The following is a 15,835-nucleotide window of genomic DNA, read 5'->3' as shown; positions in this document are numbered from 1 at the left end:
AAAGAATTATCCGCCTAAGAGAAACTTATTGGAATCGGAATTTATTCTAAAAATGTATTTTACTTTGTATCGTATCGACGATGAAAAATATATTCTTCGTCGTCCAACGGTCGTAATATCCATTTTTCGCGATCGTCTTACTCCTCGAACGTTAAATCAGAAAATTTAACAGATAGTAGCTACGAATATCTCGGTCGAGCATTTATTCAAAACAACTCGAATTATGGCCAACTCTGCTTCAGAGTTCAGGGTCTGCCCTCTTGTTAACTTGAACTTCCCATTTATAAAGAACACGGAGAATCATAGAATAACGTTCTATTATCGAGAAACGTCGAATTTTACGAATACGACAAATCATTTACGTGATGGCACTTCGCGGAATTCGTAATCGGCTTTCCGATCGAGAAATCGACTTGGGAATTACACACCTCGCGAATGATCGTATCGGCAAGTAATAATAATATCGTTTCTGGTTTCGAGATAACGCGAACTTATACCTTACGTTTTCATTTTTCCATCATTTTTAATGGTTAACCACGCGTACGTACATTGGTTTTCACATGGAGGTCAGATTGCCGATATCGGATTCAGAATATCTAAACTATGAACGTTCTTATTGTTATGAAAAATTCAAATATGCTGAAACGTGTGCAGGATATGTCATCAGCTATAGTAAAAGTCTTCCACGAATATCTACGACAGTCATTTCTACTGACCATTTGCACGCTAGAGTTTCGTTTATGCGAAATGATTTTTACTGACAATTATTTGAACTGGTAATAACCGAGTTACACGTTTAGAAGTTACAACAATGATACGATTTTTAATTATACGAACGCGTATGCAGGAATCGTACGTGCTCGTGTGTTTCGTCTAACGAATGAAAATTGTGTCATCAAAAAGATAAATTATACTGTATAAGGTTTTTTGATAAGGCTTTTTTTATGTTTGTAAGATTTGTAGGGTTCGTACGAATACGTGACGAATTCTCTCTATTTCTAAGGATTTACGTTTAATGTATTTTATAATTAATACGACGATGTAAGAACGTTTTGTTAACGATTTGCCATTATTAATGGCACTGTTATATACGACACTATTTTAAAAAGATCAGTGTGTGTTTGTTTTCTAAGCTGACATGTAATTTAATGCAATTTATGTTCAAGTTTTCGTTCAGCCTCGGATATCCCAGCGTCTTTCTTTTATCGAAACTCGTAGCAGCAACCGATAGGGGTAGCAAGCCGGCCTCTATTATCCGAACTTATCGGTTATCCGAAATATTTTATCCGACTTCGGATAAACTAACAACTACCATATGTTTCTAAATACGTTGGGATTAAAGCAGCAATATGTCGAAAATAAATAAGTACGTGTAATTATTCGTGTGTCTTGATAAAAGTAAATAAGATTATCAGAAAGATTTGTATGTTTTCAATAGATTGCGAAAACAGAAGATCTCGTAACAGTAAAACTAACTTGTTTCTCGTTAAGGGGACTAAAAATTTGTTTTCCTTTATACGAGGGTCGTGCAGAAAGTAATATTCGTTTTGACGTAACAACAATAGAAATACATTTTAAAGGGATTTCTTTGTTTGTAGCTTCCTATGTATATAGCCAGATATTTTCCAATAAAACCAGCGCCTCTATTTGACCGCTTATCGTAACGCGAAACGAGTTTCTGTCTACCTTTCACATAGACTTGAGCCGCGAGTTCGCACGACCATCGTTTCACAAATCGTTTCAATTTTAAATCGTCGTTTCCCGCGAAGTGTTATCCACCCAAGAACTCTTTCAGTTTTCCAAAGAAGAAAAAATCCAGCAATCCGAATCGATCGCTGCTAATGAAATCGCGGACACGTTTGTTCGGGTCCTGCGGAACGAGGAATGAGCGACCAGAAAGATTACGATCAAATACGAGTTTCTCGACCAGATTATTCAATTCCCGTATCCATCGTCTTACAAATGATGCCAGCCATAATCTTGTTATCGTAAATTCCCGTAATTCGACGATGAATCCCTTTTGGACGAACGTTTTCGGCATACGAAAAGCGTAAAAGGACGAAAGATCTCGCTTTGTCATCGGCGAGATTTTCAATTCGCACTGTCATTTTAGACGAATCAAGCTTCAACGATATTAATTATCTAAACGCGAAATTTGGCATAATTTATCCCGACACACGAACGAAGTTGCACGATCTTTTAAACGAGTATTACTTTCTGGACGATCCTGGTATATTAAATAGTATTACTCCTCTATAGATTAAAAAATAAGAGCTGTACAAAAAATCGTACGGTTTCATCCTGCGATAGCGCGAATTAGTTCTTCCAAGCCTGGTACCGACTTTCCTTCGATTAAATGCATTAACGACAGACGAAGAATCACGTCGAAATTCCAACGAAGACGACCAGACTATAATTTACTTAACACTCTCTTTTTTCCTCATCTGACAAAGTGCTTGCGGAACTGCGAGGAGACGATCGCTATTCGGGTTAATTAGTAATCGGGGCCATGACGTCGTTTAGAGAGGATGGGAATAAAGTAGCGACGTGGATATGCGCGTCACGGAATTTCCATGTTTTCTTTCCCAGTAGAGAGGTGGACGAATGTTCCTCCATTGCGAACGAAATGGCTACAACTGCTTTTTTCCATTACAATTACCGTGAACAGTTAGTTAAATTCCGTCACTTGTTAGAGTTAAAGATAAATGTAAATTAAGAGAAAAACCAGAACGATTTTTTATATATGGAAATTCTGAGAATTTTCTCTGGTTTGCATCAGTATTCAGCGAAGTACATCCTAGTTGATGCAAAGCTAATAAAAGAAGTGCAGTAGCTTGCAGACAAGGAAAGTTTCTAGGTAAATATCACGAGATCTTTTCCTTGAAGCCTTTGTACGGTTCTCTTGAAAGTGGTGGAAACTCTGTACGAATTACGATAGAATTTCCCAACAATTTATTGCATGGCTGCATCCTGTAACCGTTCTAATTCTAGCAAATCTTCTTCAACTTGATACTCTGATATATACCTTTGGTGTAAAATTATACTCGATTTTATATTAAGATTTATACTTGTAGTATAAAGGTACACGAGAGCCCATGTGTTCCAGTGACTGTGAAAATGATTTCTAAGTCAGATATTTTTCATGCAAAAATTCTTGCATATTAAATGTTGTAATGTAGATTGATGTAATATAAAATGAATTAAAAATGCAACTTCTTTAAAGTTTAGACTTATACCAGTTTCATCATTATCAGCATAAATAAAGATTTATGGTACAAGAATAAAAGTTCCAAGTTTGGTTAGAAAGATAATGGACATTTTTAATGGAAACTCGAGATTTAAGCTTATAAGGACACGACAGGATTTAAGCTTTTACTGCAAGATAATCAAGAACTAAAACTTCCAATTAGAAAGATATGAGAATTAACAGAATGAAAATGACTCCTATCAAATCTAACCAGAATTGCTGCTACTAATTCTACAAAACCTCTGCCAATTTAACATGCACTCGGACAGGATTTAAACTTTTACTGCAAGATAATCAAAAACTAAAACATTCAATTAGAAAGGCATAAATATTATCAGAACGTAAATGACTCCTATCAAATCTAACCAAAATTGCTGCTACTAATTCTACAAAACCTCTGTCGATTTAACATGCACTCGGACAGGACTTAAACTTTCACTGCGAGATAATGAAGTACTCAAACTTCCAATTAGAAATATATAAAAATTAACAGAAGGAAAATGATTGTTATAAAACCTGACCAAAATTGCTGCTACTAATTCTACGAAACCTGTGTCGATTAACTACGATACCCGACATACATATTTATATCTTCATTTGGGAACAGCGACAGCGTCAACTTTCGACTTGGGAGATGCGAATATTCGATCTATATCATCAGTTCGCTTAACATATTTTCCATCCGATGTGCCAATTTCAGAATCGCGTCTGCCATAGCACGCGGTGCGATTACATCGGTGCGCCTCGATCTAAAATGTCCGTGGTTATCAAAATTCACGACAGCCACTTACATCGAACGCGAATCGACGTGGGAGAGCGTGGAATTTTCGAGCGAATCTAACAGCAAAAGCTTGGCAACCGATTGAAACGGTTCGTTGGTACCTGATGCTGATTAAATTTCGAAGTTTAGATTAGCACGAAGGTACAAAGCCGACGTTGCTACTCTCCGTAGCTAACGTACATTTGCATGTTTGACTGAGAACCGCAGACTAACCATGCCGCTTCAGGTTACTTCAATTATCGGGCAAACTTTCGCAAAATTTCCAACCGATTATGCCATTCGTTCGACGTGTAGAATCAACGTTTGTTGTTAATTGTAACGATCACGTTAGTTACTGTACCCTAACATTCATCGTCGAAGTGATCAATAAATTAAATGCGACAGAAAAAGACATCCGCTAATCGTTCTTCGCTGTCATTTTTTACGCCCAATGCCGAATCAGTCCGTTTTCTCGAATTTTTCACGAAGGTTTAGAAGATTCGCTATCCATTTAGCAAATAATGCTGTAACACGTTAATTGTAAAAATTGTGAGAACAACAGGTACGAATTACTTCGAACATCAAGACTATGAATTTTTTCCTGATATTCGTCATTGAAAAGTAAAGTGAATTCGAGGATAGAAAGAGAAGCGTGGAAACAGTTTACCGTTGCTTCTGCGACGAGTTTCAATACTTCGCAATATTTCATAAAAACACGAAATTCTCTCGCCAATTTGATTTGTTTGGCGCGCGAAAAGAATATCAAAATATCAGGTATACGATTGATTAAAAAATACCTGAACTACGAATATTACTGTGATATTCGCTATCAAAATGAGTAAATTGTCTTTCCATCAGAGCCATTTTCATCGACGAATGATAAACTAAATTCTGCAACTTCGCGTAGGAATCGCGTTGCGTTTCGATCTTCACAGGGAACCGGAAAATAAAGGAAACAGCAAGAAACTAGGTCGATTTATGCGGTTTTTCCTATTCGTATTCAAACGCGAGCAAGCTACGCGATCGTGCGTATTCATTTAATTAAAGTAAAGTTCCTGGACAGAATGGCCCTCGAATTACAGCAGAGACGCGAAATGTTTGCCAAGTCTTTGCGCGCACGTCTGTAGACCCGGTTCATGAATATTCAGAATGCTGCGACCAAGAATTATTAATATCACGAACAAACAGAAAATGTCAGGCTTTCGAAGAGCCTCTACTGTTTGGTAATTTTATAGAAGGGGGCGAGAATTCGGCGAGTTAGCGGCGTGAATAATGGAAGCCAAAATTTGGCCGAACCTCGTTTCAAAAACGAGCAGCTCCTTGTTAAAGTATCGCTCGCTCTGTGATCAAGCGTCTTGTAACGAACGCACACAGCAATCGCTAATTTTCAGAGCAACGCGTCGGGCTTTAACAGCGTGTAATCAAATCTGTACTACCGAGTTATCCCTATGGGATTAGATAACCCGGTACGGTGTAAGACAGAAGCCAAGAATGTAGAGAGCATTCGACAGCGCGCGCAGCAAATACTATATCTTCTATCTTGTCATCCGCACAAGCAGCGCTACACGATTATTCATCGAGCAAAATTCTAGCATACGTCTGATACTGAAATTTACACAGATCACCTGACACCTAACTGTATCTAATTTACTTAATTAAAGCGGCGTCAGAATTTCATGAGCTATACACTACATACAAAACAGAATGCACCATAGAACACATATGTATACATACATGTACGTATGTATAAGCCACACGCACGAACAGGATAATATGTATGAGGAAAATGCCAGAAGAATATTCTATTTTGTACTGGAGCAAAGATACGGATAATCAACGTTTAAAGCAATGGTTAAAATAGAGTTTTGTAAATTGTCTGAAGAATTTTAAATGGACCACTGTGAAATAAAAATAATCCACGGTCGAAGTAACAGCGTAAATGTAATTTTAGAAAGCGTGTGAAGACTTTTAACGTACGAATCGTCACCCGTATGAAATAAAAATAATCGATAACCAAAGTAATAGGCAAAACAGAATTTTGGAAAGCGTCTGATGATTTTGACGGATGAATCGTCGTCCTTATAAATCTTGACGGAACATGGTGCAAAAATACTAACGCAAGGATGAACGGCTTACGGCGAATTAGGGAGTCATGCGAGTTTACAAGCTCATTAAGATTTCCTATCGAGAGTAGTTGGGAATTAGTTGACGACTACGTAGTTCCCTTTGACAGTCGATAAGCACGAGATAATTGAAACGAACATATTGCACCCTTATGCAAACCTCTCGCCAAGGGACGTTTTCGAGAACTTCGCTACTCTGATCTATTACCGGATAACGATTCGCTATTACGCTCATCGATGAAAGCAACAGCAGACTTTTGCACGTAACGAACGAACGAACGCGTTTCGTTGCTATGTAGTTTTGCACAATCGCTCGATCTATACTTTTCTAACTTTATTTCTGACTAACTAACTTTATTTCTGTTTTATTATAGATTTGTTATTTCGTAAAATACTTTATAACGTGATATACCGAATAGAACACTAAACCTAATTAGTACGGTAAATATTGTAAAATAAAAGAAGAAATATTGTATCGTAAAAAGTTTCTGAGCGGTATATGGAACTTCTAAGAAGGATAATAGTAACGCTAAACCTAATAATTAATATCAAATAAATACTAAATAAACACTAGGTAAACAGTAAATTTTAAAAGCCGAATAAATATTTAAACCTAATTTCCGATACAAAATAAATACTAAATAAAATTTATTACAATCTCTTATTATAAACCAATAGGTTTTTTAATATGTATCAGGCAGAAAACCCTGGATATCTACATGCCGAGAAGATTTCGTTTCGTTTCGTTTCGTTCCGTTTCTTTACCGTTTCGTTCGAAACTCTTCAAACTTAGTGAATCCGCGTATTATTTTACGTTCCATCGGACAGCATTTCTTCGCGAAAAAAAAAAGATAAAAAAACAACAAGGCAAAATCTCCTCGGCTAACTAGCCGCCGGTTTCCGCGAAACTTTCCTTCGCTTCGCCCGCTACTTCCCTCCGCGGTATCATCCAACTTTCAAGAAAACGACACCCCATTTCACCGCCCACACGATTCTCCACCACCATTTAGCCACGCCGCCAATGTGATTCAGCTTTTCATGGTAACTTCTTCGGTACGGCCGTACCAGCAGGTAACTCCGGTGTACAACTGCGACGAGACAAAGCGAATTGTCTCATAAATAATTCTCGAGGCAAGAACAGCTTTTCCGGAAACTGGCCGAACTCGAATTGATTTTCGTCCAGAGACGGACTATTACAGAAAGAACGTGTAATAAAACGGAACCGGACGTTAGAGGGTTGCGGAGGATCGATTAAACTGGATGTTGCGCTTTGTTTCAGTTTCTTCTCCCGATGGCTCCTCTTTCCTTTTATCGAAATTTCTCCGAAAATTCAAGAGAGAACTTTACGTGGTCGATTAAATTAAAAAACGCGCCGTTTTATTTCCCGCGATCTCTCGTTCCTTGCGAAATACCTGGGAAATTTTCGTACGGTAGATTGAATTAAATTTGGCTTTTTAATTTTTCTCTCGTGATTCCTAGTTTTCCTTTTTTTTTTTTTAATCAAAATATCTCGTATCTGGAAGAGAATTTCCAATTATGAATATCAAGTTGAATAATTTGCATTTTTACTTCTCCCTTCTTCTCTGTTCGTTCTATCGAATGTTTTCATAAAATTTTTACAGTCCCGAATTTTATGCAATCGTCTAAATTAATTTGCTATCCTTACTTTCCTCTTATAATCCATTATCTCGTTCTAACGAAATTTCTTTCAAATTTTCAAGAAGAATACTGCGAGCTTCCTCGCTTTTTCCTTTCTCTTATTGAAAAATTTAATTCTCCAATCACGCGCTGTCGTCTTGTTCGCACGTTCCCGTTCTCGTATCATAATATTTTGCTGAAACAATTAGAAAGCCATAGACGAAATGAAAATAAAGCACTCGCCTTTTCTCCTTTCGCTGTTGCTTCTTCTTCTTGAAGGCTTTCTTCACCCGCAAAAGCAGAAAAGCGGCGCGATCGATGGTCAGGCCCGGTGAAGCCTTGTCGCCGCTCGACATCCTGCGTCCTAGTCCTCCCAACACCTGCCCAAAATCAGAGAATCCTTTTTTAAATAGTCATCAATAATTATCCATCCGCGAGACAGTTAGCAACGAAAGAAAGAAAGAGGTCGATTTGTCGAGCCTATCGTTATTCTGCCAATTCCACGGGTTCAATTCCAAGAATTTAAACCATCGTAGCAATCGCTCCTCTTTAAAATTAAGATATCGTGGTAATAGTAGCTACAGTTAACGTTTACGTTATTTCAAGATGATACTAAGTCTGAGAGGAAATAATATCGCCATTTCCTTCGCTTATATTCTTTTCACTTTTACAAAGTAAACGAACGAATAGGAGGAAATGAAATAGATCCTCCTCGTTACTTTAATCCACGATCCTTCGTATTAACTCGTTCCGTTTGTCTTCTAATCATGATCGCGCCATGGTTCACAGCTCACCCGCTAATCACGCGCCGCTCCGTTTTATCGAAATCACTTTAGAGCACGCTATGGCTCGCGATCATTATGCAAACATTACCTAATCTTCGATGTGAACGCGAAAATGTTCTTTTAAATAATGGTTCCTTCCAAGTTAGTTAACTGTTTCTGACGAGTATACTCGTCACGAAGAAATGGCAATATTTTGTGTCACGACGAGCCCTGTTAGTAATAAAATAAGAAAATGAAAAAATGAAATGTCATTTCGTTACATCATTCTATATTATAACAGCTGTGTTTCACGAGCATACTCGTCGTTGTTTATTTTTCGCGACACGCTACCGAAATTCGAAAAATTTCAGTAAGCGCAGTTACGTAATCAATTTGATCTGTGAACGGTTTAATTATCAACAATTTCCTCGAATCACTTGTGATAAACTTTTAATAGAACGCACCAGGGATTAACGTAGAGAATATACATTCACAAGGAATGTTTAAACTTTGAAACTACCGTGTTCCGTCGTTGCCCCGCGATCTTTACGCAAACAAAACCTGAAGGAAATGTTCTCAGTTTGGAAACATTGATGCCTAAACAGGGAAACAATTCTCAGGGCGTTCCTTTAATTATTTCGGTGAAACTTTTAATAAAATATAGCCAGAATTATCGTGGAAAATATATCGGAAATTCACAAAGAGTTTTCGAACTGCAATGTTTTTCCATTGCATCGCGTTGCGAAAAAAAGAAAAAGGAACAAAGTGAATCGGAAAAAGACACAAAGCGGTCGAATTTTAAGAGAAATGACGAAACGTATCTGAATTGAACACACGGTGAAAAGAAGCGTTTTCGAAGTGTTGGGAAAATATTTTTTGAAGTGAGAAAGTAATTACGCGGTTTCCCGACCAAGCCCGGATCAAACTCATTTCCATTTATTCGTTTTCACGTCAACCGCATTACATGTCTCGCCGGCTGGGTGCCTGTTGTATTTTAATGAAACGTTCAAACGAATTACACGTATTCTGGCGTTTCGTCGTTGTACAAAATTTCATCGCCGTGTTTCTCTTAATTAGCAGCAATACACCGTCTAGCGAAATATTACGGTGGCGCGTACGAAACGTCGCTTTTTTAAACTTTCAAATTAACACGAGGAAACCATACCATAAATTTTGCCCGTTGCTCGATCGTTAGAAGCTGCGCCAGTCGTACGTCATGAAGAAACATGGAAATAAAATGGTTAAAATTTCGTGCTTTGTAGTCATGGATTATTTGTGACTCGTAAAGAGACTTTCAAAAATGTATCGAGAGTATGAATTGAATAATTGAAAGAGCGTGCGTAGGATAATCGGTTCGTGGAATGCAAGATCGATAATTTTCTATCGGAGGACAAGTCATGAGAAAGAACAACCACGACGTTCCATGCGAGACTTAACTGTAAACAATAAGAGAGATGATATCTCGAACGCAAATAGGAAAAGTAAAGACGATAAACAAACACGAACAAAAATTAACAGAAGCTTCGTACGGAGCGAAGATAATAACAGTCAAAACGAATTGAAATAGGAAAATTATGGATTACAACACGAAACTCTTATCGTTTCTTCGCTCTTCCAAACACTGGGACGATCTTTTGTAACGATCAAATTGGATTAGAATAATAAGATTATAAACGAAGTATTCAAAGAATTTTTTAGCTAATGACTGAAACTAAAAAATTATCGATAGGAGTACACGGAATTATACGAGAATTATTTTAACCCTCCACTGATATCGTTATATCATAGATGACCGTAACGCTTTAGGTCAGGATGTTTAATTAAATTTGTACTCTGTATTTAGCGGTGACGACCACTAATAATCTCTGTCGCGTGATATACGGAATACAAAATTCAATTGAATATTCTACGTAAATATATTAGGTATGATCATTGAGAGTTAATTATACACGTATACACGATATTCCAAAGGATCCATACGCGTGTTTAAAGCGTTTTACCGAAATATACGGCATTTTATATGCACCAGTTTAACGCATTACCAGCAGAACAATTGTCGTGACGGATCAGCAAAGTGATCCGGTTTCTCCGCATCCTAGTTCGATCAGGTCTTTAAATCCTCCCCTTGCAGACGTCGATTAATCCCTCTATCAACCGTGAACACCGATAACGGTTCGTAAACCTAGCGTAAACCTTGGCTCGAAGACAATACTCTCTGTTCAGCTTGTCTGCCATAAGAAGAATAGATTTCTCGCCTGAAAAAATCCACTGTTCGTCAGATTGAACGGCGATGGACGCAACAGTATTTGGAAGAAAATAATCAAAAAACTTGCATTCGTTACGAGCGCAACTTTATCCGATGTGAAACGTTATTTTAGATTACGATCGCTGGACTTTAGGATCGAAAGGGGATTTACGTAAATTCACATTTTTACGAACACGAGTAAAACAGCCGGGTCCGCGCAGAGATCCCCGTTTCATTTGCATAATATACGCGTCCTATGTACTTAAACGTTTTTAAAATTCATCCATAAAACACATAAAAGCGCAAAGTCTAGCGGCCATTATCCTGTGAAATCGTAAATAACGGAAGTTGGATTCTCAGCTTGGTATCAGGGTTTTAGGTCATCAACGTTTACCAAGAGGCTTTTTACTGCCGAAATGTTATTTATGGCTTTACCGACCACGATATATTTTCGCTGACGGGTCTGTGCAAATGGCCCCTCGCGAGAAACGCTTGTCATTTTATACAATACGAACCGAATATAAAACATTCGACGCGTAAAACAATGTCGATGAGACGCGGCAGCGTTGGCAAAAATGATGCTGATTTATTATTAAAACCGTGGCACGTGTGATTTACGCTGCACGGCCGCCGATCAATTTTCGTCCATTCCGCTCGAATATAAACGAGACGCGCGAAATGAACGCCGAGACGCTTTTAGCATATCCTCCACCCTTGACCGTTTCCTCCTCTTTCCCCATTCAGGCTGAAATCACTTCCGGCCTCTTACAGCTAGAGGAGAAAGTCATCCAGTGCCGAGCAAAGCTAGTTCTCGCTTCTAACGTTAAATATTAACAGTGTAAATATTCTTACTCGCATAAAGAAATAAATAAAACTGTCATGTGTATGATATTTCGCGGGCATGTTGTTTACCAAGGCTTTTATTTTAGTCGGTGCAATTAAAAAGCATTAGTATGTAAAAAATTGTTTTTTACAACTTCTTTCTCAGCTAATTAAGTATAATTCCGTTGGTGGATGTAAATTTTAAACAAAAACGTTCCAGCGTAATCTTTAAATATCGTTTCACTAACATATCTCCTTTGTACGTCTTTAACGTCCTTTTACAAATACTTTTACTAACATTCTTTTAACTAATATCACAAACTACTGACTAGATAATTAGGCGATAAGTAGCGAATAATGAACACTTAAATTCAATCTTAGAACAATAATTATCCTTCGTTATACAATTATTCTTTTAACTATAAATTCTAGAATTTGAATTTCACCGTCTTTGGTCCTAGTCATAGCAAAAAGGAAGAAGACGCTTCTTCGGAACAGATTCGAAAAAGAGAAATAAACCGGTCGGATCAATCTACAAGAGATTGGTAGATTTTTTCGCAAGTAACGGCCATTCGACGTACACTAGTCAAGATCGGAGGTTATTTCGTTGAACGTATTAACGTGGGTGTGACAATCTGGCGATGTAACTAGCGAAGAATCTGCAGCTTCTATGGTAATGGAATTAAAGGGGCACGGTCGACTGCGTTAATTCCAGGAAATAGATGGATCACCAAAGCAATATGCCACGAGGATTTGTTCGCGGCGGGCTTGTTAGTGGATCGATCGGATTATCGATCGACGAGGGTCGTTTAGATCGCGTGGCCGATTCCAAACGATCTCCACGATGGGAAACCGAAATACCGCGACAAGAGCTGTTATCACCTGTATACACTGCGAAATATTCCAACTATTGACGTTCTCTTACGTTGCGAAATCCTTCGTTAATCGAGTTTGCTTGCTTGATTCCCGAACGTTGCTATGTGAAATGCCAGGAGAAATGATTACCTATTATTGGCTAATATTCTATCCTCCGTTTTCTTTTCTAGTTCTTTTTTCTTCGCTGATTTTAACCAGCTTAGCTGTTTCTGACGAGTATACTCGTCACGAAGAGATGACAATATTTTGTTTTTTAACCAATATACTCGACGTGCGTAAAAAGTAGTTACAATTTGCTGTTTAAGTCACAAGTTAGTAATTGCAGTAATAAAATTAAAGAACAGTCGTTTCGTTACAACTTAATTCTATATTATAACAGCCATACATATTCTGTGTTTAACGAGTATACTCGTCATCGTTTACCTTCTGCGATACGTTTTAAGTACACACTTTACAAAGAAGTCGCAGCAGCTAACGGTTTAATAAAGGACTAAGTAAATCGAAATGTTTCTCCTTATCGCGTGATAAGATCTTCTATCGTGCTCATAGTTTGCCATAATCTAGCTTCGATATTTTCAACCTCTTTTCATGCTTGTTCTTATACATGTTTTTTATACTTCAATTAAACGATATGTAAATCGCTTGATACTTGTTTTTCAACGATCTTCTACGTTAACGTTCGATGATACTGTTACGTATCACTTTGAGAATTGGGTTAAATTTGATTAAAATATAGACCGGATTATAATCCTCTTAATTCGTCCTTACGTTGAATTCAAGATTCGGTTGAGAAACTAGTTGCGAGGTTCAACGTTCCTTACATTCTTATCTTCGATAAAAATAAAGCGGCGTAAAGGCGAAGTGTTAGGTTCTCACGCTAATGGAACTATTCTCGTTTGGAGGCTGCAAGATAGAGATAGAGGCATTTGGAGATCTACTTCGGGATTTGAACCCGAATATTCTTCCCAACGATGCCATTCGCCTTTCCTATCGAGATCTCATTCGAGCTATGCGTTCACCGTTCCCCTGTACATTTTCGTCTTGTGTCAATCCACTGTTTCTATGTGTGTGTGTGTGTGTGTGTGTGTATGGAAGCTTCCATCCAGATCTCGTGTAAAATCTTTTACCACCAAAAGCCTGGTTCATGGGTTAAACTAGGACGGCTGAAAATTCCCCAGAAGCATCCCACGATTCTACAAACTTTTCACACTTGTTCTCACCATTTTGCCACTTATTTTTCATTTCAGATATTTAATTTCTACTTAATCATCCCTTCATTCCAACTGACTTCCCCTTCTCTTGCTTCTGACGTCTTCTATTTATTCTTAATTTTCATACTAGTAAATAAATAAATATCAATAAAAATAAATGCAAGTTTTAGTCTTCAATATTTTATAATATCAAATTCTCCAAAGTTATCCTTCGATTGCAAAAGTTCTCCCTGTTTGTGTCTTTTTCTTTCTTTCATTCATCCATAACGCGCGCGTCAACCTTTAATTCTTCATGGTTTATCACATGCAAATCTGAGAACTTACTCCCCGAGTTTACTTCCAGCTTTCTTCGTTCCTTTCGTTTATCTATGCTTCGATCGTCAATCTTGAAATTTGCATGTTCTACGACACGTACTTTCCATGAATCATCCGCCAATTCCGTAAGCATCCTCTATCATCTTCTTCCCTTCTATCGTTCCGCCTATTTACTCTTTAGTACCAGTCTCCAATTTCTCATACCTTATTATCTACATGCAACTCTGAATAACAACTTCCTGATTCCACAACTTTCTCCCGTTCTTCTCCCCTTTCTTTCGTTTATCCTTGATTCGATCGTCAATCTTCGACTTTGCATGTTCCACGACACGTATTTTCCATGGTTCGCCCCTGAAATCCGAAATCCTCCCCCATATCTTCTTTCCTTCTATCGTTCTGTCCACTTATTCTCTGGCGACGATCTCCAACTTTTCATACTTTATCACATGCAACTCTAAGAAATTACTTCCTGATTCCATAACTTTCCTCCTTTTCTTTCTCTTTCTTTCATTTATCTTTGATTCGATCGTCGATCTTCAATCTTGCTCGTTGCACAACACAACATTTCCACGAATCGTCCCTCAATTTCGTACGTTCATATTTTCTTCCTTTCCATCGTTCTGCCCATTTATTCTTTAACGTCGATCTTCAATTTCTCCCTGTTTATTATCTACACGCAACTCTAAGGACTCGCTTCCTGACTCCCAAACTTCCCTCATTTCGTCTTCCAATCTCTCGTTTGTAATTAATTCGATCGTCGGTCATTTCAATTTTGCATGTTCCGCAACATGTAATTTCCACGAATCGTTTCTCGAATGCATTTCTTTCCTCCTTCTCTGCCTCTTATCTCCCCCATTTATTTTTGGCTGGAACGTCAACCTTCGATTTCTCATGTTCTATAATCGGCCCCATTTTCTAATTAATTAATAAACGAGAAAGAAAAAGCCGATTGTAAACAACGATGATCATTGATCGTCCGAAGGCTGATAGAGCAATGAAAAATTCATTTTCTTAGAGTGGAATTAGCAGTCGCGTTACTTCTGCCCGCCATCCAGTGCATTATGCATCCGACTATACGACACGCAACTGACCAGCCGGCCAGGCAGTTTGTTTTATTCCTGAAAAATCCTATTTGCAAACACGACGAGGCTGACGTGCCTGGTTTTCTTAAAGGGACAACATGCTTCGTTATTTTCCAGTGGTATGGGCAGAAAACGCCACGTCGAATATAACAATTGTTTTATCCCAAGACTTTAGAAAATTCGTGAAACAACTTAATCACAGAATTACGATAATATTGACTTTCTGACTAAAATAAGATTAATACACACTGACGAAGTTACAGAATAATTTTGCGATTTGAGAGATAATTACGATAAAATTGACTTTCACGGATTAATCGGCAATGGCAAAGTCGTCGTTGATTAATTCTCTGTTTATTTTCCATGTCATTTTCACAATTCTTTCGCTTCCAAAAAATCTGCAAAGTCTCTCCGATACTTTCTCAAGCCTCTATTACACGTTGTAAAAGCAACATTTTTTTTACAGATTTTTCAGGACAAATGGGAATTCGCTTGGTAGATTTCACGAGTGAAATTTCATCACTCGCCGCGTAAACGACTCAGGTTGCGGATGTGTTGAGTCACGCAACTCTCACATTCCGCACACAGAAGCTTCCAAAAACGACGTAGAATGCTAAACAGTTAAAAATCCCTGGTGAAATTTTAGGTACCTGATTGCAACGTTTGAGAGACTTCTCCTCCACTTGATTTCCATTAGTTTCTACTCACAAAGGATGCACAATGTGTAGCAAAGTTCTGTGTTAGTTCAACAG

General features: G+C 37.9%; 1 protein-coding gene across 4 annotated transcripts in view; it reads right to left on the bottom strand.

Annotated features, from left to right (window-relative positions):
* The window catches only part of LOC117211033, a 184,857-nt gene that overhangs the window by 133,549 nt on the left and 35,473 nt on the right, over positions 1 to 15,835 (bottom strand). For all 4 annotated transcript variants that reach the window (XM_033454968.1, XM_033455224.1, XM_033455136.1 and 1 more), the window contains one exon: positions 8,012 to 8,148. In XM_033454968.1, the coding sequence (XP_033310859.1) occupies positions 8,012 to 8,148 (137 nt within the window). The remainder of the gene's footprint in view (positions 1 to 8,011; positions 8,149 to 15,835) is intronic.

Source organism: Bombus bifarius, unplaced genomic scaffold (assembly GCF_011952205.1).
Source record: "Bombus bifarius isolate JDL3187 unplaced genomic scaffold, Bbif_JDL3187 scf7180000007966, whole genome shotgun sequence".
In the NCBI taxonomy this organism is placed as follows: domain Eukaryota; kingdom Metazoa; phylum Arthropoda; class Insecta; order Hymenoptera; family Apidae; genus Bombus; species Bombus bifarius.
This window is presented reverse-complemented; position numbering and strand designations above follow the sequence as displayed.